This window comes from Arvicanthis niloticus, chromosome 16 (genome assembly GCF_011762505.2).
Source record: "Arvicanthis niloticus isolate mArvNil1 chromosome 16, mArvNil1.pat.X, whole genome shotgun sequence".
In the NCBI taxonomy this organism is placed as follows: Eukaryota; Metazoa; Chordata; class Mammalia; order Rodentia; family Muridae; genus Arvicanthis; species Arvicanthis niloticus.
The window spans coordinates 52,789,939-52,813,632 of NC_047673.1; the positions used below are offsets into that span (position 1 = coordinate 52,789,939).

Consider the following 23,694-nt stretch of genomic DNA (forward strand, 5'->3'; position numbering starts at 1 on the left):
CAACCACTAGACTGAATGTTATCAAACAACTTGGATTCAGTTCCTATTTTAGCAAGTAAGAGCAAAAAGGCATGAAGAAGCATCCCAGGATGAGGGTGTAACAAAAGACCCAACTTAGTACTCAGAGTTTGGTTGGATAACTTTAAACAGAATCAAGAAGTAGAGAATTGCCGTGCCTAGGGTATGGACAGAGACCATTACCGCAAAACACAACCAATAAAAATACAGACTGATAGAGTCCAGAGCCAAAGCATACAGCTAAAAAACAACTCCCACACCTAAGGTTCAGGGAATATTATGGAAGTAAGAGAAATAGTCAAGGCTGGTAAAAACCTTAGAAATAAGGAACATCTGCAAAATACCTATTTGTCATGCATGCATTTGCAGAACCTCTACTTGACAGATTGACTGCTTGGCCCAGATAGAAGATGATCTTACATTCATCATCATAAGGAGTTTTTGACTCAGCTTTCTGCTTTGTCAACTCTCTAAATACTTTTATTTTTATAGCACATATGGCTTCACGACTTGAAGCTAGTAAACACAGTTCTGGTCTAATTTAATACTCACATTACAGTTACATTTTAAATATCATATCAGGAGGTCTATAAACAACTAGGATAATATGTGGAGCAGGTTGGCGATGCTCTGAATTCAGTACAGTTGCCAGCACTATAACATTCCATTTACTTTTGCTTCAAAATGCTGGGTATTGAATTTGCCTTCCCCAGGACTGTAATTAACAACATTTTGAACTGCTTACAAGATTCAATTGACTGACAATATTAATCACATATTCCAAAAGAAATTGGCCATTACATTGGAATTTTTTTTTCTTACGTGTTCTCGGCATCTAATCACAGATTTAAACTAAGAAAATGGCCCCTTTGAACAGGCTCCATGGCCAGTTGTTTTCCTGGTATACTTAATCTTTAAAGATTTCTTTTCCTAGTTTTATCAGACATTGCCTCTAATTGTTTATAGACATGGGAGAAAAAAACCAAGAAACAATATTTCTTGTCAAAAGGAATAGTTTATTTTTTCCAGATAATTAAATCCAGGGATATTCAAGGAAAACACAGCGAGGAACATAAATTAGGTTCTGTCAGGGGATATAGGTCGGGATATAGGCCGTTCCTCATGAATGGATGCTGACAAAACAATTCGTGTTGAGTACTGAAAAGTCCTTAATAGGTTCGAAAGTTCTGAAAACTGGTCCATTTTGCAAAGGGAAGCAGCAAGTTCTAATTTTACATTTTAAAAGTTTACTTCAGATAGTCTCTGATATTCAGATACCTCATTTTAATATTGACAGTGCTTTTAAGCCTGCATGTAAGGTTTCTGTGTAGATCCTTTTACATATACTTGAGGAAGCCTTTTAAAAAAAATATTGCATTCACATAAATACCATTTCAAGAAACAAAGAATAAAATGTAAATATCAAAATAGAATAAATTTATAAGACAGTGATCTGAAAGATTGGATACATTCTCCATTATATACTATAATTACCTGTATATTGTCCATAGCAGCACAAACAAATTCTACACTCAAGAAAGTTAAGGATGTTTTTCATTTTACTTGATTATTTTACATTTTTTCTTAGATTTTGAATATTTTTGATCATCAGTACTTGTTAATTAAGTGAATGAGTCATAGTAATTTAGGTAGAACATTCTAATTGGTTTGCATAGCAATATGCTATCCGTAATTGATAATCAGCTAACAAAATTAAAACTGAAAATTACAACATATTAAAATGATTGCTAGTATAGATTTCAGAAGCAGGTAATTTGGGTCTAGACTCTGATAGTCTATGGATGTAAAATGAAATTGTCTCTAGTAATCTGTAATGTGATGTAAAGAAAGACACCCATATTACACACATCACCGTGGCCAGAAGTTAACTTAGTGCCAGAACCATAAATGTATTGAAAGATTGTTTAAAGCAGACTCTCCTTCCTTCCTCTCTCAACTCCCTAATCCTTCTTTTTTACTTCCTCTCAACATTGCTTCATTCTTTCTTTGTTCATTTGTTTATTCCTTCCCTCTAATCTATTCATTCTTTTATCTATTTTTTCTCCATATAGTTCCAACACTAAGTTCAATAAATAAGCATAATTACTTAGTGACCCACCCTTCAATAAATGTCTTTTGCCTTCTTAAAGCTTTATTTGTTCTATAGATTTGTCATGCTGATAAAGGCTATTCATAGGCTTACAGGGTACCATTTTATTTTCCTGTATATTGTGTGTAATTTCAGGATCATTTAAGGTTTTTGATTGTGTGTACTTTATTATAATTAGAGTAATAAAAATGAACTACATTATATATTACCTATGTTATAAAATTTTACAGTAGCTTATTTTATTCTTAGAGCAATTTAATATCCACAGCAATATTGGCCAGAAGATCAGAAGGTCCAGACTTTTTACACATTTTCTGAACTCCTGTATACAGACTCCACCAATCATCTCTGTGTGTGTTTATTGCAACGAATGAAGCTACACCTTTATTATTTAAAGTTCCTAAATTTTATGAAGAACACTTTATATACCATGTATGTTATGGGCTTATAAAGATATAAATGACTTGGATCTATCATTGCATTGTGACTCACAATGGCTTCTTAGCCCTAAAGGTCTTTTGATCCTTCCTCATTTTTATTCTTTCCTCTTTTCTAATCCTCTGGTAATTAATATTACTTTATTTTCTTAAAAGTTCTACTATTTTTTCCAAATACCATATACATGCATTCCTTTTTAGGTGGTTTCTTTACTTAATAATAGTCATTTAGCTCCTTCTCTGTCTCTTTTATTGACTTATTAGCTCATTTCATTTTGGTGTAATTTTTACTTTAATATAAGTTTAGAAAGTGAACAACAACAATTTCTAATAATGACATAGAGATAAGGAAATTCTTATGCACTGCTGAAAGGAATGTAAATCACTCCAGTCAGTATACAACTACCACACTGCCTTAACAGCCAGCTTAACAGTCATGTGGAGACACTCCTGAAAGACTCCAAGACAGCAGTCTATAGAGGCAAGTGCAACGGTATTTGTACTTTAGCAGTACTTAAAACTATTTAAGTTCTAAAATAAGCTTAGATCCATATCAAAAGATGAATGGGTAAGTAAAATGTGGCATCTATATTCAGTTGAATTTTATTCAGACATAAATAAAATCATTTTGGTCCTTGATCTCATTTTAATTGATAGACCTTTTATTACTGTTTCAAAATTGTTGGTATTATATATATTTGAAAAGCTTTATTTTAAGTCAGTTTAATTTTAGTAGGTCATATAAACCTAAAAATCCACCAATTTATCTAGATTTTTATTTTAACAAAATAGAGTTTTAAAAATTATATTCCTATGGTATTCCTAATTTTGTTGATTGTATAATGTTGCCTTTCCATTCCATAGAATTCTTTATTTTTTGGTAAATTTGACTAAAGGTTTGTGAAATGTATTATTTCAATCAACTGACTTTTTATGCTTATCTCTTATTTATTATATGTTATTAAGTCATTTATTTATTTATTTATTTATTTAATTTATATCCTGATTATAGCCCCCCTCCTAGTCCTTCCACCTCACACAGCCTTTCCTTTCCTCTCTGAGAAGGGGGAGGTCCTGCTGGGTAGCAATTCACTGTGGCACATGAAGTCACTGCAGGACTAAGTGCATCTTCTCCCACTGAAGCCAGACAAGGCAGCCAAGTTAGGGAAATGGTATCTACAGACAGGGAACATTGTCAAGGTCCACCCTGTACTCCCATGGCTCTCACCAGTTGTTTGAGGACCGGCATGGAGAACAAGCTGCTATATATGTGTGGGGTAGCAGGTAGGCGGTAGGGGGTAAGGAGATAAGGATGGGACTAGACTCAGCCCATGCTTGTTCTTTGATTGATGATTTAGTCTCTGTGAGCCCAGAAGGGAAGGATCAAGGTTAGTTAGCTCTGTTTGTCTTCCAGTGGAATTTCTATCCCTTCCAGGCTCTTCAGTCCTTCTCCCAGCCCTTCCACAAGACTTCCCAAACTCTTATCTATTGTTTGGCTGTGGGTGTCTCAATCTGTTTCCATCAGCTGCTGAGTGGAGCCTCTCAGGGGGCAGTTATGCTAGGATCCTGTCTGCCAGCATGACTATCATTAGTAGTGTCAGTGATTGGAAGAACCAACTTATATTTCATAGGTTATTTGGGTTGTTTTTGTTGTTGTTGCTGCTGCTGTTGTTGTTGTTTTTGTTTTTGTTTTACTTTTTGTTTTTTGTTGTTTCTATTTCATTCATTCCTGATCCAATCTTAATTTCTTCCATTATTTCTTAGGAGCATTGTTTCTTCTTTCTTTCCCAAAAGTCTAATGGTATGTTTTTAGGTCACAAGTAACTTTACTTCTTTCAGCAGACGTTCAACATTCATGAAAGGAACCAGTTGCAGGAAGGGTTGCTTGCCAGTTCAGGTTCTATTCCTACTTTTTTTTCTGAGAGTTAATCTCAGTCTGTCTTCAATGCATCTTTGCCTGTCCCTCCTGCATTACTGCCTGCTATGAGTCTCTACACCTGGAGCTTACCCCAGTCACCTCTGACACTTCAGTAGGTTCTTAGTTTCTACCCTTATTTTGAAAACCAAAAGTTTTGCATTGTATCTTGTACTGGGTCAGTCTTGAGACCTTCCATGTTTGAAATCACTTTTCACCCAATTTTGGAAGGTATAGTAATAAGAACTTTATTTAAAGGGTTCTAGATGTTTAAGTCTATAAACTTTCTTTATAGGACTCTTTGTCTCTTAGGTGTTCCTATGCTATTTTCATTTAATTCTAGAATTTTTATGTCTTTTATAATTTCTTCATTGGTACATGTGTTGTATTATTTGAGTATTATCAGAATTAAAAGAGTGATATTCCTAAGCATGTCAGGTTTGTGGTAATATGTTTCAAATTGATATCTAATAATATTTTTTGATTTTATTTTATGGGCATGACTGTTTTGCATGCATGTGTGTACCTGTAGCACACATGCTACAAGGTCAAAACAAGACAACAATTCCCTAGAATTGAAGTAACAGATGCTCATAAGACACCAAGTGTGTGCTGAAAATCAAACATGGGTCTCTGCAAGAGAAACAAGTGGTTTTAAGTAGTGAAACAACTCTCCATTCCAATATCTAATAGCTTGATCCAAAATGAAAGATCTTCACAAGATTTTGGCTTCTTATGTAAACAAATTGACATTCTATTAAATCTTATTTTCTGACCTTGTATACATGTCTTCTGTTGTGGAATTACAGTGTAGAACAATGTAATGCAGGTTCCTTTTACTAAAACAAAGCAGAATGCAAACAAACCATAGAACATTTTAAGATGTCAGAACCTCTGTTATAAGTTCCAAAACATATGTAACAGTATGGAAAAGATTGGGTGGGACTATTATCCAGTCAGCTTTGTAAAGTATAGACCTGCCTAACTGGCTGTAGTTTGACTGCTAATCTTGACTATATGTAGAAAAACAGAAAAGACCTGCCTAACTGGCTATAGTTTTATATGTAGAAAAACAGAAAATAGAATCTGGCCAAGGGGAAATTATGACACAGAAGATTGTAAAATACAGATAAAACAAGAATAGCTTCTCCTTATCCTTTGGTAACATATATACACATGTTACCATTCTTCTCATAATAGGACCAGAAGTAAAGATGGTATGGTAATGAGGTAACATAGAATGCAACATATATATATATATATATGTATATGTATATGTATATGTATATGTATATGTATATGTATATGTATATGTATATGTATATATAGACATATGTGTATATATATATATATTATATATATATATTTGAATCATGAGCTTCATATGTTAATGTATGATAAACCAGGATATATTATCTATAAAATCAGAGCAATTCTTACCTTAGTTATAAGAATTTCCAGAAACAGTTGACGAGTCATCCCACCAGCACAGCCTTTTTCTCACAATTTATTTTATTTATGTATTTAATCTGTGGTGAGTCAGGGGCAATAAAATACTTTTAAAAAATAAAATGCTCACTGAAGAGTTATAAATGAATACTTTCTGAATTTTAGGACTCCACCTGGAAAAATGTATGCTACTTAGATAATAAATGTGACACCTGGGGGCCTGAAACAGATAATTTGCTTCACAGAAATAATTTTTTCCTCCTCAGACAAACCATTTCTTATACTTACAACATTCCTGACCAAATTGGTTTAAGGATTTTTGCAGAGAGACCATTCCTGTTTTGTAAAATTTATGTACTAAGTTATTAAGATAGCCATTGTTCTCATAATAGGACCAGCAGTAAGGACAGTAATATGGTAACATAGAATGAATTTTAAAACAACACATTACTACTTTTATGTTCTTGGCTATCATAAGAGGTGAATGTGCCATAATTTATCTAAGGCACAGAAACTAAATCAAATGCTGTGCTAGACCTAATTGGAAAATCTGAATTTGTGGATGAGAGGCTTTGAAAGATTTTGATCACAAATCATAAAAATAGGATTATGAAATATGCATATTATTTTTGAAGATGTCACCCAATTATAATATTATTTTTATTTTTTCCCATTCATACTGAAGAATTAGCAATGTGGCAATATGCATAATAGGTTATTTTATTTTGCTTTGCTTCTAAATATTTGAACATAATATATAAATTTAGAAATTTTAAAGATGACTGCTATCTGATTTTTATACTTATTCCAAATATAAGCATTTTGCTGATTGAAATACTTGTTAAGATTTTAGTGTGGGATCTCTCACTCTGTCTCTTTCCCTGAAGAGGAGGTCAGCATCATTCTACCTCCTCCATTGTTTTAATTTCCTACTTGGGTGAAATTTGAGACAAGGACTGATTTTTCTTCCTTGTGAATAGTAGTATTTGACTTCAGTGATAGTGACATGTCCTAACCAAACAGAGATCATTCATTTAAGGTTGGAAAATTAGATAAGAAAACTGTTTAGAGTTAATGGGTGAATAAATATCCCAGGAAAAGAGAAAGTAAGTTAGTGAATAAATCAGAAACTTCAATAGTATTATGAATAAAGTAGAACTGACATCTGTTCAGGGCCAAGTAGTCAGGTAGTTCCTCAATATATGCCCCAAAGTTCTGTTACAAGATTGGATAATGGCAATCTAAGGCTCATGTCATTATGCTGCACCAAATCCTTAGTGAGAGATTGATGTAAGGTGTTACTTGATGCATTACACCTATATCAGCTGAAAAAGGCACTTTAGAGATTTTGTAATGTGTCTGAACACATACTCTCAAGTTGAATCACAAAGATTCTCTCTTTTTATTAATATCTAAAAGCATGGTGTAAGGACTTCCAGTCACTTTTTAAAAATCATAAATATACCCCAGTATTGAGAATTAATAACCAGTTTTCTATTATCTCTCATAGTTCCATGCACTGTCTATAAGCATCTGTTTCTCACATTGAGTTTTTATCTTTCATCAGTAAAGTGAGTAATGAGCTTGGGTCACTGGCTGTCTACCATGGCTCCATCATGTGACTAAGAGCTGACCAAGGTTTTATATGAAGAGTGGAGGGTATAAACTAAAAGCATCACTAGGTGGTTGAACATCTTGGTGGAGAGATGGAACATTTGTCATTATCTAGATTTAGAACTCCTGAATATATCCTTCCATATGTTATTGGTAAAGCAATTTATGAAACCCAATTGTCTGTTAAGAATAAGAGGTTGAAACTCTTTTTTTTCGTACCCTATTTAGAATGTAGTTAGGAGAATCATCTTTAAAGTTCATTGACTTCTACAGACCAGGAACTTCACTTTCATGAATTATAAAATGTCCAAAACTGGAGCTGAAATAATCTGACTATTTTTTATTGTGTTGCTTATATTTTGATACTTATTTTTTTATTTCTTCACATATTAAATATCAATCTTGTCTCAGATATGTATCTGACAAATAATCTTTTCTTCTTATGGGCCACCTCTTCACCTTTGCTTAATCATGCCTTTGCTATAAGAAGGCTTTTAATTTGGAGAGTTCAATATGTAAATCAGTGATGTGATTTCTTGATCCACAGGATAATTCTTTAGAGTCATTCCTCATACCAACATTTTATAGAATGTTTCTTATCTTCTTCTCTAGCATTTAATAACTTGCTTCTCCCTTCCTCCATTTCTCCATTCCTTCTTTTCATTCTTTCTTCCTTCCTTTCTTCCCTCCCTCCCTTCTTTCCTGCCTTCCCTTCATTCCTTCTTTCTCCTCCTGCCTTCTTTCCTTCCTCTCTCTCAATCAAGTATTCTGGATGTAAGATTTATTACTGAACATAATTAGATAAAGTACAGGACAGCACTCTAAAATCTCCCAGGAATGCAAGGCTTGCCACTTGTCTGGAGAACCATGATGGGAAATGTATTTGACACTCCAGACATCAAGAATGAGCTGTTTCTCAATGAACATGTCTTTAAATTCATCTCTGCCAAACATGCTAAATCCCCACTTTTCTGAGACATGGATTCTTCCCACCAGGAAACTTGAATTTTGCTCTACACAGTGCTTCAATCACATGTTCCTTCTTCTGCAGCTTTATGTGGATGGACATGATGACCTACCCAATGTAAATCCTAGCCTCTGTGCATTCAGGCTACTCAAAGGCAACACATATTACTGTCTAGAGCCTAGAATGAGAAAAGTACTGAGGCAGAGACTGGAATAATAGCCATAAAATTCTCTCCAGGGTCCCATAGGGCAATACATATAGGCAACAGGCTTCATACATAACTCAGGAGACTGCAGTTTGCCACCATTGCACACCAGGTCTTATGGGAAAGACACTTTGTCATCGTAAATAGTTTCAAACATCATTTCATTTTAATATCTTTCATTATATGTCTTTGATACCTTTGGAGTTGATTTTTGCACAGGAGTATAGAGAGTGCTCTAGTTTCACCTATCTACATATAGATAAACAGTGTAGCGCACAGCCTCGCCGATAAGGAGAACCCACACTCAGGATTCTTCTGACAGCATTTATTGAACAGCTCTTCAAGATGGAGAAAAGGGGAAGGACACCGAGCTCAGAAAGCCCACTGCTTAAATAGAGCTTTGGGAGACGTGCAGATCCCTCATTGGCTCAAATCTTTCATCCAATTGTCTTACTTGGTTTTTGCGCCAAGCACAGGCGCATTCTCAAGTAAAGCTTCCGTGAAGAACCAGGAAGCAGAAGCCTGCGCCATCTTTTAATGGCGAATTCGGCTTCTCACAAAACAGATTCGTTTTTGTAATTTGTTGATGTTCTTACCTTTTCTCCAGTGTTTAGTTTTTTTCCGATTTTCATAAGCCAGGTAGGTAAAGTTACAGGAATATGAATATATATATATATATATATATATATATGAAAAACATAATTGGAATTTTGATTGGAGTTGTATTTCAATATAAAAGTGGCAATGAAGGCACAAATGAGAGAAGCAGCTAACCTTCAGATACAAACTTCTTCATATAACCCAGATTACCTGCAACAAACCATGTTGTGATGAGCTATAAATGCAAAGTCTTTTGATTTTTATGAGTAGTGTTTATTCCTAACTTCCAAAAATTGCACTCTGTTTATAAGAAAGCAGAAAAGTTTTCAGACATTAATTATCATTATTTTATAAAGACTGTTATGAACAATATGAAAGCCTAGATTGTTGGAGGCAAAGCTGAATTATGAGAAATTTATGCAAAATTTTATATCTAGTCCAGTAGGTTTTTGAAAACATAACTTTGTAAAAAGCTGTCAATATTATAAAACATTTAGTCAGAAAATCTGTTAGTGATAACACTTTTCAGCTATATCATATTTTGCTTCAATATCCTTTCAATGTATCCCAGTAATTCTACATCAGTGTTTTTGAAATGAATGTTATTTCTCCCAGAAGACATTTGTCAATATCTGGAGACTTTTATGCTTGTCAAACCTTGAGGGACAATGCCTTCTGATTTTTCTTACTGGGGCCCAGGGTGCTGCAAATAGCTTACAAAGCACAAAACGGTCCATTGTTCTTGACACAAGAAAGAATTATGTGGATTGAAATACTATGAATAGCAATGTTTTTGTTGAAAACAAACACACACACGCACACACACACACACCTCAAAATAGAAAGAAATTCAGCCATTGCACCACAAGGAACAAGATATTTTAAGTAATACCATACACAGCACATTTTCTTATATATGCGCTGTTATGAAAAACTAGCAATTATTTCTTTAAGCAGAAGAAATTGACAAAGGTCTAATATTAGCTATAGTAAATGCTTATGGGATGTGTAATTTCTTGTGTGAGATTTTTCACATGAGTGACACTTTGTTTTTCAATGACTCATACTTTACTTCATTTTCCTAGAACAAAGTTTATTCAATTGAGAGCAATTTTTCTAGGTCTTTACTAAATGCCTGAGTAGCTTGTTTCACATCCAAATTGAAGACAAGTAACAACTTATATTGACACAAAGCACTTTGAAGGGAAAAAAGTTGTGGTTGAGTGAACACTTCTGTAAGAAAAAAATAATAATTGTACTATCCATCTTGAAAAACTTCCAAGATTTAACGAAGCCAAAACATTGTCAAAAAAAAAAAAAAAAAACTAATGAATAAGTAAACAGGGAAAATAACGTAAAGTCTGCCAATGGGAGAACACAAATAATCGGTATAAAAGTAGCCCATAAACGGAACTCATGTGCTGTCACATGCAGAGTCCTTGAGTGTTGCACTTCACATATTCTAGAGTGTTCTAATGACAGGTTTGTATAGCTATCAGTCCAATGTGATCATACTTTGTCATGATAGTCTGTAAATGGTTAATTACATTAGACTGAGGTTAAATCTTACCAATATTTTCTCCTTTAAAACAGATATTTTTTTTTGAGCAAAAGAAAAATGGAAAGGTTTTGTTAACTGTCATAAGATACCCAAGGGAATTAACAAAGATGAGGCAATCTTTGCCAAGGAGCATCAGTGTTCAGGCCCTCATATTCTTGATGTTCTTTTGGCATATATATTAATTATTATATTATATATAATAACAAAATGTGGCATATATGTTATTATATGTAATAACAATATACATAATACACACAAAGCATTTCTCTCAAATTTCTGTGTTTTATTTTTCCAATTTTGTTCCTGTGGACCTTAGTTCTAGATCATTGGTGTTCTACAAAGAACATCTTCCCAAGTGGTAAAGCCAGAAGAATCAAGTTCAACTTTACTCAGCCTATTGTAGTTGTGCTCTGGTTTAGTATCTGTCAGGTTTTATGGGAGACTTAAAAATATAGCTGTCCTATCTTTTTCATTCTTTAAATGAAAGGTGCTCAGATCTTGAAGCAGGGACATGTAGTTTTAAAGGTAAAAGGTATTGCATAAACATGATATTCTCTTCACATTGAATTTGGAAGTATTTTATTTTATTGTTAATTGTGAGTGTGTGTGTCTGTGTGTGTTTGTGTGTACGTACATATATATTTATATGTTTGTGTACACATGAGATCACTTCTATAAGAATTCAGATGAGACTGTCAAGTGCTCTGAAACTTGAGTTGAGGGTGGTTGAAAGGTACCAACATGGATTCTGGAGCCAAGCTCTTGACCACGTTACAGTCAGTAATACTCTTAACCACTTAGGTATCTTTGTGGCTCTGGTACTTTAGATTATTATTGAAGTAATTTAATTTTACCTCTAAGTTTTCCAAGAATTCTATCATTCAGTAATTGTTTTTAAACAGAGATTTTTTAAAGAATTTAAACAATCAATGTTTATTTAATTACCCTGGGACACTATTCTCCCTTAATCTAATGTTACATAATTTAGAACAGAAACTATTAGTGCAAACTGCCATCATTTGTCTCTCTTAATATAACCTTATTTGGGCACAAAACAAGACTGACAAATATGGCTCCTAGGGATTGTTCTCTTCTTTCATTTGACCTGTGTGGGTAGCACAAAAGATATAATAAGAAGAAAACATTAAAATGGCGTTTAACTTGGGAATGAGTTGATATTACAATAGTATTTAATAATTGTGATTATTTCCATAATTAAAATAAAAATGTCTATATACTTCTTTATACATATAAACACATGATCCTCTCAGTCTTAATTGGAGAAATTTCTCTTTACCATGAAGGAAATTCAGAGGCATGTGACTGCAGAGAATACTGAGAATTAGTAGCAATTCAGTAGTGTTCATCCCTCAGTAAGATATTCATATGGTCCTTACGGTCCAGGGAGGTAAACAACAGAGTAGGGAAGTAGGATATAAGACAGAGAAGACAGAGGAAGATCTGTGCAGTGCTATCATATTGCCATGACACAATCATCATCTCATGACTGAGACATCCAGCAGGTCTGCACATGACTACTGTCAGCAGTCATGTTGTGAGTCAAGAGTTTACATTTCCATATAGAAATATGAGGTAATTATAGTTTCTATGCGAAGGGAAGACAGAATTTTCCAGTGTTAACTGGAAACACCACTGAAATTCTTATATTAAAACAAACAAACAAAACAAAAGAAAATTAACAACAACAAAACAATAGTACCTAACCCATGGTCACACATAAGCTCCTGGTTAAAACTTTGGTTAAAAAACTGAAAAAAAAAAAAAAAAGCAGAAAAAAAAAAACAAAAACAAAAACACATGGATGTGGGAGAACGGCCTGGGAGGAGAAGTAAAAGAGGTGGGAGGGAAAGAAAATAAGACTGTTTGAGTGCAAGAGTATGCGGACTGTGTCTGTGTGTGTGTGTGTGTGTGTGTGTGTATTTGGTGTGTGTGTGTGTGTGTATTTGGTGTGTGTGTGTATTTGGTGTGTGTGTGTGTGTAAAACAAAGCAATAAAAGAAAAAATACTTCCTGATGTCCTTTTAATAATATATGAGTATTATAGCTTTTTATCAAAGTGAGTGAGTCTGGTTATATGCCTGGGAATTATTGCAACTTCATCATGATATGCTTTGTTTCTTATACTATATTATCTTTATAAAAGGAGTGTATTAATTGGAGCTGTAGAATTGTTTTTATTCATGATTGATGACAATATGGATGAAGTAGTCTCCTAGGCTTTAAAATCAAAGCTATAGGAGGTCCATTTGGATTTGCATTTTAAATTTTGTTAGTTTGAATTGCTCCAATTTTATATCGTTCAGTTACATTTACTAAATACATAATAAATATATTATATATGTTTCCCTATATTAAATATTTAAACATTAACCAGGATTTAATTAGGTGTGCATTTTCTCAATCTCCCAATTGCATTTTGATGAACTCCTTGGTTATTCAATTAACATGTGAATGATTTGCATAAAGTCTATTTATACTCTATGGGCTATTGCAGAATCACTTGATATTTTCCCTGTTATATTAATGGATCCATTTACTATTGTACTAGTGGGAAATGAAGTTCTATAATTGGAATCTAGTAAGATACTTTACAGCTTATTAGCTTAGGGGTAATTATCTGCATGTTATATTGCACTTTGAATTGCAACTGAAAGTAGCTCATTATAATATTTAAGAGAAGTAGCAACAAAAATAATTAAATTGTTACAGTAACCCCTGGCTTCCAATGAAAATGAGTACGTGTATTAAAGTATTTTTCTTTAACTTATAAACAATTTGTTCCTTTTTGATAACTATTCTTTTCTCTTGTTCCTTTTCTTTTTGCTTTTTAAAATTTGCTGCTTGCCATTGCAGGAAGTAGAGGTTCGTATATTGCTTCTATGTTTCATATATTATTTCATATTATATGAATCCATGCATTTAATTGATCATATATACCTAAATCATCTTATTTTCCTTCCTTAGGATGATTATTTCCGCTCTTGGAGTCCAGGAAAACCATTTGACCAAGGTAAAAATCTAATTATTTCAATACAAAAATATTTAAATGTTCACAATTGCTATACTTTAGAAATACTATTTATTGCCTGGTTTACATTAAAAATGCTAAACACATAAACATATATGCATTAACTATGTTATTTTAATATGATAAAATTAGAAATAAGATAATTATGTGCATGATTATGTCGGAATGGAATTTATTTTTAGAAACATGTTTTAGATTACTGATTTGAGATTTTTATTGATTGTTACAAGGTCCTTCATCTAGTTTTCAGGGGTACCAATGTGGTAATAGATTTATTTGTGCAAAATTTCCAAAGAAATATCTTTGCTGTCTCCACTTTGTTGATTAAAATATTTCATTGAAAATGGAATACCCTTTTTAGTTATATTCAACTAAGGCCTTAGACAGACCTTAAAGAAAATGCTAGGCACTAAATACTTTTCTGTACTTCACAACTTAGAGCTTGCCTCTTACTAGCTCTCCTGAAGAAGGAAAGCTGTACTGACCAGCAAGCATGTACCATGATACTGGCAATCTCCATCTCATAACAATCTAAATGTACTCACTAGATCCTGTGATATTGGATCCATGATGTGTTTTTAAATTTTTAAAACAAGAATTTTATGTTTGAGAGAATATTGTTCTCTGCATAGGTACCATCTGCTGAAGAAATATTGCTTAGGAATCTGTCATTTTCCTATAGGTATAATAAAATACTTACATCAATTATGCAGAAAATAAAAGCTGGTTATTGGGCATTTTCCTGGAGGCTCAAGTTTAGGCAAGAGTTGCCCTTAGGTGTGGGTACCTGGGAAGGAATAACATTAGGGAACAAAGCATTTACATCACAAGTGAGGACACTAAGAAAAAGATGGAGGATTCAGTGTTCCCTGGCCTTCTGTCAATGAATGCCCCTCAAGGACCAGCAACTCTCCACTTGTTAAGGGTCTGTTACTTCACAATATTCCTCAATTGAAAGACAATCCATTAATACTTCAATCTCTAGGGGGTATATTTAATACCTAAACTATGAACTTATATCTAGAAATATTTGTATGTTAGGTTAAATAATCTGTAGATCTCGACGTGAACCATCATCATGGCAATGTTATTTTAACATGAAAAGCGGTCATTTGTACCGTACCCATGCTCCAAATTTAGTACTTTATTATCTTCTTCACATTATATCACCATAATACCCCTGGTGTTATCTATTGAGTCTTCATACCAGCATTTAAATAATTTATTTTTCTCTTGGTTTACAAATAAATCATGCCAATGTGTTAAGAAAAAAAAATGCAATGGAAACATGTCAAGCAGAATGAAATACATTTATATTTCTTCTTGGAAAATGAATTTTTATGGTGGAATTATAAACCCTGACAACTGGAAATTATCTGTAAACACTTAAACTTGTCATTCTTGGTAAGTGCTGTTATAACAAAGATTCTTTAGTGCCCCCTGTGTGGGGGTGGGGAATGCATTGAATTATGACTATTCTTTACTTGTGTAACACTGATTATCATAGGAGATGTTACTACAAGCAAATGTAGTATGAAAATGATTTAGTCTTCAATGACAAGTATTAGAATAATGCCTTATTAAATATAAATCATAGATGTTATATTTATTAAGGATTTTATGATGCAATATTAGGTAAAATTTATGAAAAGTTTCTAATATCATCATTATTTATAAAATAAAAATATACCAGTTTATTTAACCATTGCAATGACTCTTTGGAGTTCAGAAAAATATTGAAGAATTGAGGTAGTCAACTTCCTACCCATGTAATGGTTGTCCCAAAAGGAATAGTAAAGATTTGAGTTTGGGAATTCTAACTGCTGATTCCAGTGTCCTAACTTCTATGTGCTATTGAAAATCATAGATTAACAATAACATATAAGAACTGGATTGGCCCTGATATATCTTTAGCATTCTGATCACAGATTTCAGTGGTACTCAGTGTGGTGTTTGTTTCTATATGTGCACGTAATATACACTGAGAAATCGTCTCTTTTCCTACAATCACAAAGCCTTATTTTTAAAATAAATATAAACATGTTACTACTTTCTATGCCTCAGGTCTGCATTATTTTCTATACTATCAGCTCTAAAATGTTGTTTGACAGGACTTATATTATTAATATTTAAAAACGGATAAATGTTATTTTTAGTTCAGAACCATAATATATTGAAATATATGTATCATCATTTGTGAACCACTCTGGAAGGAAGAGAATTTTTCAATACTCCATGAGACATAAATAATACAAAATTAAGATATATTAATTTCTAATGCATTTCTAATTCCTTTAGTTAACATTTTCTTCAATAGGAAATCATTTTTAACAGCTAATTGCTCTGTTGAATACAAGATAAATTAGAATGAATCTTATGTATGCTTATCTTTATGTATTTATGGATAACTGTAGAATACAAATATAAGTAGATTTCTTTTAGTAGTACATTTTTATTTGCTATCATTTATGCTTTTCTGATGAAATACTTTTAGTATTAGGTATTACTTAGATTTTTCTATAGTACTTCAAAATCTTTCTGTCTGCATGAATATAACATAGACAAGTATAAAAACTATATATACATATATATGTATATATATGCACAAATATATATATATGTGTGTGTTTCTGTTAACTAGTTTCTTGTTCATACATATCTCATGTTTTACAGTTTTCTCTGTGACAATTATAAAAATCTCATTTACAATTTTTTAATTCATCATGGCATCACTAGTTTGCCTTTATATCTACTAAAATAGATAAAATCTTAGAAAATTATAATAGTTTTGTATTTTTAAGTAAAATCATTTTGATGTTTGTACCTCTGCTACAGAATTAAAGAAAATACACAGATGCCACAAATAAATTGCTTTGCATTTGTCCATGTTGAGTTCTCTGTGCTATTACTTCCCTTCATTAGTGTGGTTAATCATGAGTTGACACAACTGAAATTAACTGAAAAATAGTTTTAATGAGGACATGAATCTTCTGGAATAAGGCATAGACATTGTGTTCTTTATTTATTATGAAAAAATACAGAGACATTCACAAGTTAACATAGAGTAGTAGCAGAATCCAGGTTTAAAATATTTTAGTAATGCTTTGAATACATTCACAGCAGTTTTAAGGACAAGCATGCAAGTCTTTTCTCTTAACCTGCCTTGTGTGTAAAATCACTGGAATTTTCAACAATATTTTCTGAGGGTGTTTAGAGAACCTGTTTTATCTAAAGGACTATATCTGGACAAGTTATCTTTACTCAAAAGCATTTCACACACACACACACACACACACACACACACACACACACACACACACACTCACACAGTGGAGTGAAATGAAAGATATAGGAAATATGTTCCCTGTCTTGCTGTAGTTTTTCTATTATACATATTAGTTACTTTTCTATTGGCTGTTATAAATCACCTTAGGAATCTCATTAAAGAATGCATGATTTATTTCTGGTTACTGTTTGAAAGTGTCATCCATATTTGCAGGGACAGCATGGCAACATGTATGCTGAGGAGAAAGAGCACTATGAGTGCAGAGGCTCAGTTCTAATTCTCTTTTTTATTTTTTTCATGGATCCTAGCCCATGAATAACTGCCTACCAAATTCAGAATGGGTCCTTTCACCTCAATTAATCAAATTTTAAACTGGTATTGTTTGGTCCAAAATTTTGTCTTCTAAGTGAATCTAGATTCTGTCAAATTGACAACTATTAGTCATCAAACCAAAGCAGTTTGGTGTTCCTTCCCTTTGAAATTACCTGGGAGAGGATGATGGTATTTAACAGATTCATAACTGGAACCTAGACATAAACATATCTATGTTTTTGTAATGTCATTTTTATATGATAGCTATGTTTCTCTATTTTACATGTATCTGGGGGTAGAATTGGGGACAAGACATATAGCTGTAGATTTCATAGATGTTCTTCTGTCTTTGTGGCGATTCATAGATGCCATGTCCTCCAGTGTGGAGGAAATATCAAGTCTTTGTGGAGGTAAAAGCCCCATTGCTTGTTAGATTGGATTTGATTTAATAGATTATAAAAAGAAATATGTGAAGAGCTATTTCTAAACTTAAGATGCTGAAAATTTTGTGAGGACAGTTGAGGGATGGTTAGCTATGGCAGTAGCTGAACCTTGTTCCAAGATTATATGGAGGGCAAATGACCAAATTGTCTCCGCTGTTTCAAAGAACAGTCACATGCTTAGCCATGTGCTTGTCCATCATTTCTAGTTTTCTTCTCACTTCTCAGTATTTCCTGATTCTCAGTAGTTCCATTTTCCTGCAGTGTCTTCCAAGATACACCCATCACAGCTAGTTTGCTCCCTAATTATCAAGATCTGGATATGAAACACTTGCCAGGAGAACTTGATCTGGAGTCTTGTTCTCATCACTGAACATAACTATTCATAATGTTTATAACTTTCTGAAATCAAAGATGTTAGGTTTGGGAGTAAGTAGACCTCAAGGTTTGTTTTCTCTTTCCTTAAATACAGTGATGTAATTGAAACATGGGTTCTGTGGACTGGACTGGGTATATTCAAATACCTTGAATATAATTTATTTACATGAGTTTTGTTTTCTATTCTCAGCTTCGACATTTCTAACTACTATTCTGGAACAATAAGTTGATCTGATCTGTTTTTCACAATAGAGTCATGGTATGCCACAATAGGGCTTTGTGTAAAAGCTTGAAGCCTCTTGGTTCTATGTTATCAGGGAAACTAAAGGTCTATTAAAATTCATTGAGTGAAATATACGAAGTTGATTACATTATTTTATAAATGTTTTTCTGTTATTTAAAACATGAATCTGAGCCACTGTTTGATGTGAATAATTATCTGATTAATTCACATGGTTTCATTTAAGATATTTTTAGTCATTTTGAACAAAATCATTTTTTAGATACTAACAAGTATATTGCTTCATATTCTTTGTTGATTTTTTTAACCAACATTAACAACCTTATATCATAGAAGTCTTCCAAACTTCTAAGGTAAACTATTCAGAAATTGTATTCAGCTGAGGTGCCAGTGTTTAATGCTAATTTATTTGATGTCATATTTAGAAAATTTGAGAGATGGTTTCTAGTTGAAATGATAATTTTGTTTCTTCATTTGGTCCTTCCTTCTTTTGTTTGCTTTCAATCTAAAACACTTATTCTATAATTTTTCATAGTTAAAAAATGATATATAATACATATAATTGTGTATGATCTCCAAAATGTAACAAATTCATAAAACACATCTGGTTTTAGGTCATAAATTTAAATTGAAATTAATCAGACTTCATTTGGTTTATAGGGCACTGTCCTGCACAGGTGTGCAAGAAGTGAAATTATGTCTATTTTTTCCCCCAGAAATTTATGTATTAGGAAAGTTTGAATCAAATTTATGGAGCATGAAGTTGGTCAAATTTGTGCTGAAAGTATGTGGTGATTTTAGAAGAAAATTTCTTATTATAAATCTTGTTATCTATGCATGAGCTATATTCACTGTGACCATAAAGCTATACTTTATTAGAAACTTCAATGGCCAAAGAACTGATTAGAGGTCATGGATGTACCTGAGAATCAATGCACTCACTTTAAAAGTGAAAGTATGTAACTGTCTTCCAAGTCCCAGCATCCCTACTTTAAGAAGGTAGCCAAGGTACGAGGCATAGCCAGAACATTGTTGTGAAATAATAGAAATTACTATAGTGACTTGCCTCAGAAAGCTGAAAGAGAACCAGGAACAGCTGCCTTTTTCAACCTATCCCAGTTCCCAAATAAGGGAACTCCACGAGCAGGAGTTATTTATTGATAAATGCCTAGCCCATAAGCTAGACTGAGTCTCCTACCACTCAATGTATTATCCTATTTATTCTAATCTGAGTTCAACCACATGGCTGGCTTCTTCTCAGTTTCATATGCTTAAACTCCTCAGAATCCAGATGCCAGATCTCTTCCCATGCCTAACTGTCGCCCAGAGTTACTCAGTCTCTCTGCCAGATGTCTCACTTTCTTCCTGCCTCAGCTCATTGTCCATCATTTCATTGACAGGTGATACTTTCACACAGCCCATAAGAGATTCGAACCATCACATGCAAAATTGTCTTTTTACCTTACATGAGTGCCTCGTTGACATGCCTATCTCAGGATGTGTACACACACACACACAGAGAGAGAGAGAGAGAGACAGAGAGAGAGACCAAGAGAGAGAGAGAGAGAGAGAGAGAGAGAGAGAGAGAGAGAGAGAGAGAGTTATGCTTTGGTAAATGGCTTCAGCATCAGGGATTTTTAAAAGTCCTATATAAAATGCTGGCACTCTTGACATCCTAGTCTACACTAGTATAATGTTCAGGATGATGGTGATGTCATAAGAGTCATATCATGACATTCATATCCTGGCAGCAGCTGCAACTAAATTAAATAACAGTAGGGAAATAATAGGCAGCCCTGCTGAGTGTGTCTGCTAAGCATGAACAATAACAAAATAAAGCCATTATTGGTAACTGAAGAATTTGTGTGTTTGCATGTACTTCTCAATGAAAACTAAAGGGAATAAATTCAAATCAACTCAAAATATCATATAACTGGCTCCTTAGAATCTTAAGAAATAATAATGAAAATAGAGCTCTTGTCTGCGTTTTCCAGGAGCTCATTAAAGCACAGATTAGAATTTCTAACCTGGAACACAAAAACAAGTTCTCATAAAATTTTCATTTAAAAGTGAGCTTGGTTCTTTTGTCATTTTGGTTTTCTGTGATAATGAAATGGATGAAAGCTAGATGCATGAATACTAACAGGATTCAGTATGTTCTTCATAAAGCTTATATGTTTTATCTTCAGCAAGCTTGTGTGCTTGCAAAGGCTCAGCTCTGAGACCACAGTCTCTGTTCAGGGTCTATAAAGGCACCTTGCATGATTTTAATATCTGTACAAGCCTATTTAGCAAGTCACAGAAAAGAACACTAATACTAATAGTGTAGTGTGTGAAGCCAATTAACTTCGAGCCTCCTCTATGACAGAATAGCCTCTAAGCTCTATGATTTTCCATTTTCCCTTTCTGACCACTTGCTGTGCCCAACAATATTACAGCCTTCACGCCGTGCCTTGAGATCTAATTTATAACATCTTCATATTAATTACATTAATCCAATTAAATGATAAACTCTGTTTTAATGAGGTAAAGCATGTGTGAAAATGAGACTCTTATCTTTGTTTTACAGAATTACCCTTGTGCCCCAAAATATAAACTGCTCAAAAACCTTTATGTCATTTAATAAGATTTAGTTAGGCTATCTCTGGTTTATAACTTTGTACTGCTTTCCAACCCCTTCCTCTCGGTTTTTCGGGTTCTCTTCTAATTCATGGAAACAACCAGTAGTTGTTGTTTCAAAATTCAAATTTAAACAAATGTGAGTCTTATAGTGCAAGTGAAAAATAAATAAAGAACAGCATACACTCTACAGATTTAGGGCTAACTAGAAGTCTAACTATATCAGATATTCACAAGGTTATCTAACCTTCTACCCCTTCCAGGTTCAAAAATGTTGACAAAAAGTGTTTGGCTAAATTCAGATCAATATTGACTTTATTTTGCATGGGTAAAGTTAAGGAGTTATTCATCTTGCAGCTTATAATCTCCACACTGCAGAAAGTCAGGGCAAGAATGCAGAACAGAAATCTGGAAGCAAGAATGGATGCCAAGGTCAGAGAAACATGCTACTTACCAGCTTGCTCTTGCTTTAGAGCTTACTCAGTCTGCTTTCTTTTCTTTTCTATTATTTATTTATTTATTTATTTATTTATTTATTTATTTAACACTCCAGATTTTATTGCCCTCCCACTGACCTTCCAACTGTTCCACATCCCATACCTCATCTGTGCTCTCTGTCTCAAAGAGGATGTTCCCACCTCCCACCTCTACCCAACCAGACCTCTAAACTCCCCGGGGCCTCCAGTTTTTTGAGTGTTAGGTGCATCTGCTCTGACTAAATCTAGACCTGGCAGTCCTCTGCTGTATATGTGTTGGGGACCTCATATCTGCTGGTGTATGCTTCCTGGTTAGTGGTCCAGTGTTTGAGAGATCTCGGGGATCCAGGGTAATTGAGACTGCTGGTCCTCCTAAAGGGTTGCTCTCCTCCTCAGCTGGAAAGCTTTTCCCTAATTCAACCACAGGGATCAGCAGCTTCTGTCCATTGGTTGGGTATAAATATCTGCATCTGATGATTTCAACTGCTTGTTGGGTCTTTAGGAGGGCAGTCATGATAAGTCCCTTCATGTAAGCACTTCGTAGCCTCAGTAATAGTGTCAGGCCTTGGGGACTCTCTTTAAGCTGGATCCAACTTTGGACCTGCCCTGGACCTTCTTTTCCTCAGTCTCCTCTCCATTTCTATCCCTGCAGTTCTTTGAGACAAGAACAATTATGAGTCAGAGTTTTTACTGTTGGTGTTCATAGTGGCCTTGTTTGTGATAGCCAGAAGCTGTAATCAACCCAAATGTCCCACAACTCAAGAACAAGGACATCCTGAGTTTTGCAGGCAAATGGCCAGGACCTGAAAGTATCATCCTGAGTAAGGTAACTCAGACCTAAAAGGACATTCCTGGTGTGTACTTACTAATAAGTGGATATTAGCCAAAAATAAAATTAAAAATACAGAATACCCAAGATTCAAAATACCCACAGAATTCAAAAAGGTCAACAAGCTGAAGGGCCCAAGTGAGGATGCCTGGGTCCACTTGGGAGGGAGAAGATAGCAATCACAAGGGAGGAAGGAGGGAGGAACCTGGGGAGGAAAGTGTATGAGGCAGGGAGGAAGAGAAGAACATGATCTGGTATTGGGTGAGGTAAAAGGACTGAAGACCTGAGAGCCAGCAGAAAGAATAGAAACAGGAAACCTCTGTAGGAAGGAGGCTGGGGAGGGGGGGGTGGGATTCCAGAATGTACCAGACACCTGGTAGGTGAGAGATGGGGCATAAGTCAACCTGATTTCTAACAGTGAGCAGAATCATCAGCCTATGGGTGACACTGCCTAGAAAGAGCTTGCCCACCACACACTGATCCATCATCAATCATGAAAGTGCACTACAGGCTTGCCCCCAAGCCAATCTGATGGTATCATTTTCTCAATGAAGGGTTCTATTCCAAAATGATTCTAGATTGTGTGAAACTGATGTAAAACTAGCCAGTAAAACTGAACTGTCATCCTGAAAAACATGCCCAACACCATGAAACCATAACCTTCCCTTTTACTAATATTAATATCATAAAGCATTCCCACATCTAAAAGTTTCACAGTCTTTACATTTTAAGCACTTTAAGAGTTCTGTCTCTTTTACCACTTAGAATTTTCTTTTGAAGTTCAAATATTTTTAAAAATATTGTTTTATAACTAGGCACTTTAATTCAAATTATTGGAATCTATGTTATTCAGCTCTTTTCTTATTATGATAAAATATCTGAAGGACACATAAGCTTACTAATGGAAGACTTACTGTGACCTCAATTTTGGTCCATGAATATTTGGTGAACTGGTACATCATAGAGGATATGTATTACAAAGAAAAGAAAAATTGCTTATCTCCTTCTATGTGTGTATAGGGGGGTGTTCCATGGACAGGACATACCCTTCCAAAGTATACCCTTGTGCCCTACTTTCTTCAATCAAACCCCACATCCTCTATGTAAATGTAATACTCAGTTGTAACATTATCAATTGGTTGATTCATGATGAAGTATTGCAGGGCTTTCATGTGCTGATTGTAGTTTA

The 23,694-nt window shown here is 34.0% G+C and overlaps 1 protein-coding gene and 1 non-coding gene across 4 annotated transcripts in view; one reads left to right on the plus strand and one right to left on the minus strand.

Moving 5' to 3' along the window:
* Positions 1–23,694, plus strand: part of Spock3 (SPARC (osteonectin), cwcv and kazal like domains proteoglycan 3) — a 348,872-nt gene that overhangs the window by 112,133 nt on the left and 213,045 nt on the right. For all 3 annotated transcript variants that reach the window (XM_076914195.1, XM_076914194.1, XM_076914196.1), the window contains exon 3: positions 13,861–13,906. In XM_076914195.1, the coding sequence (XP_076770310.1) occupies positions 13,861–13,906 (46 nt within the window). The remainder of the gene's footprint in view (positions 1–13,860; positions 13,907–23,694) is intronic.
* On the minus strand, positions 8,736–8,868 carry LOC117722128 (small nucleolar RNA SNORA70). The gene has a single exon (XR_004608514.1). It is a non-coding gene; the product is annotated as a small nucleolar RNA SNORA70 (small nucleolar RNA).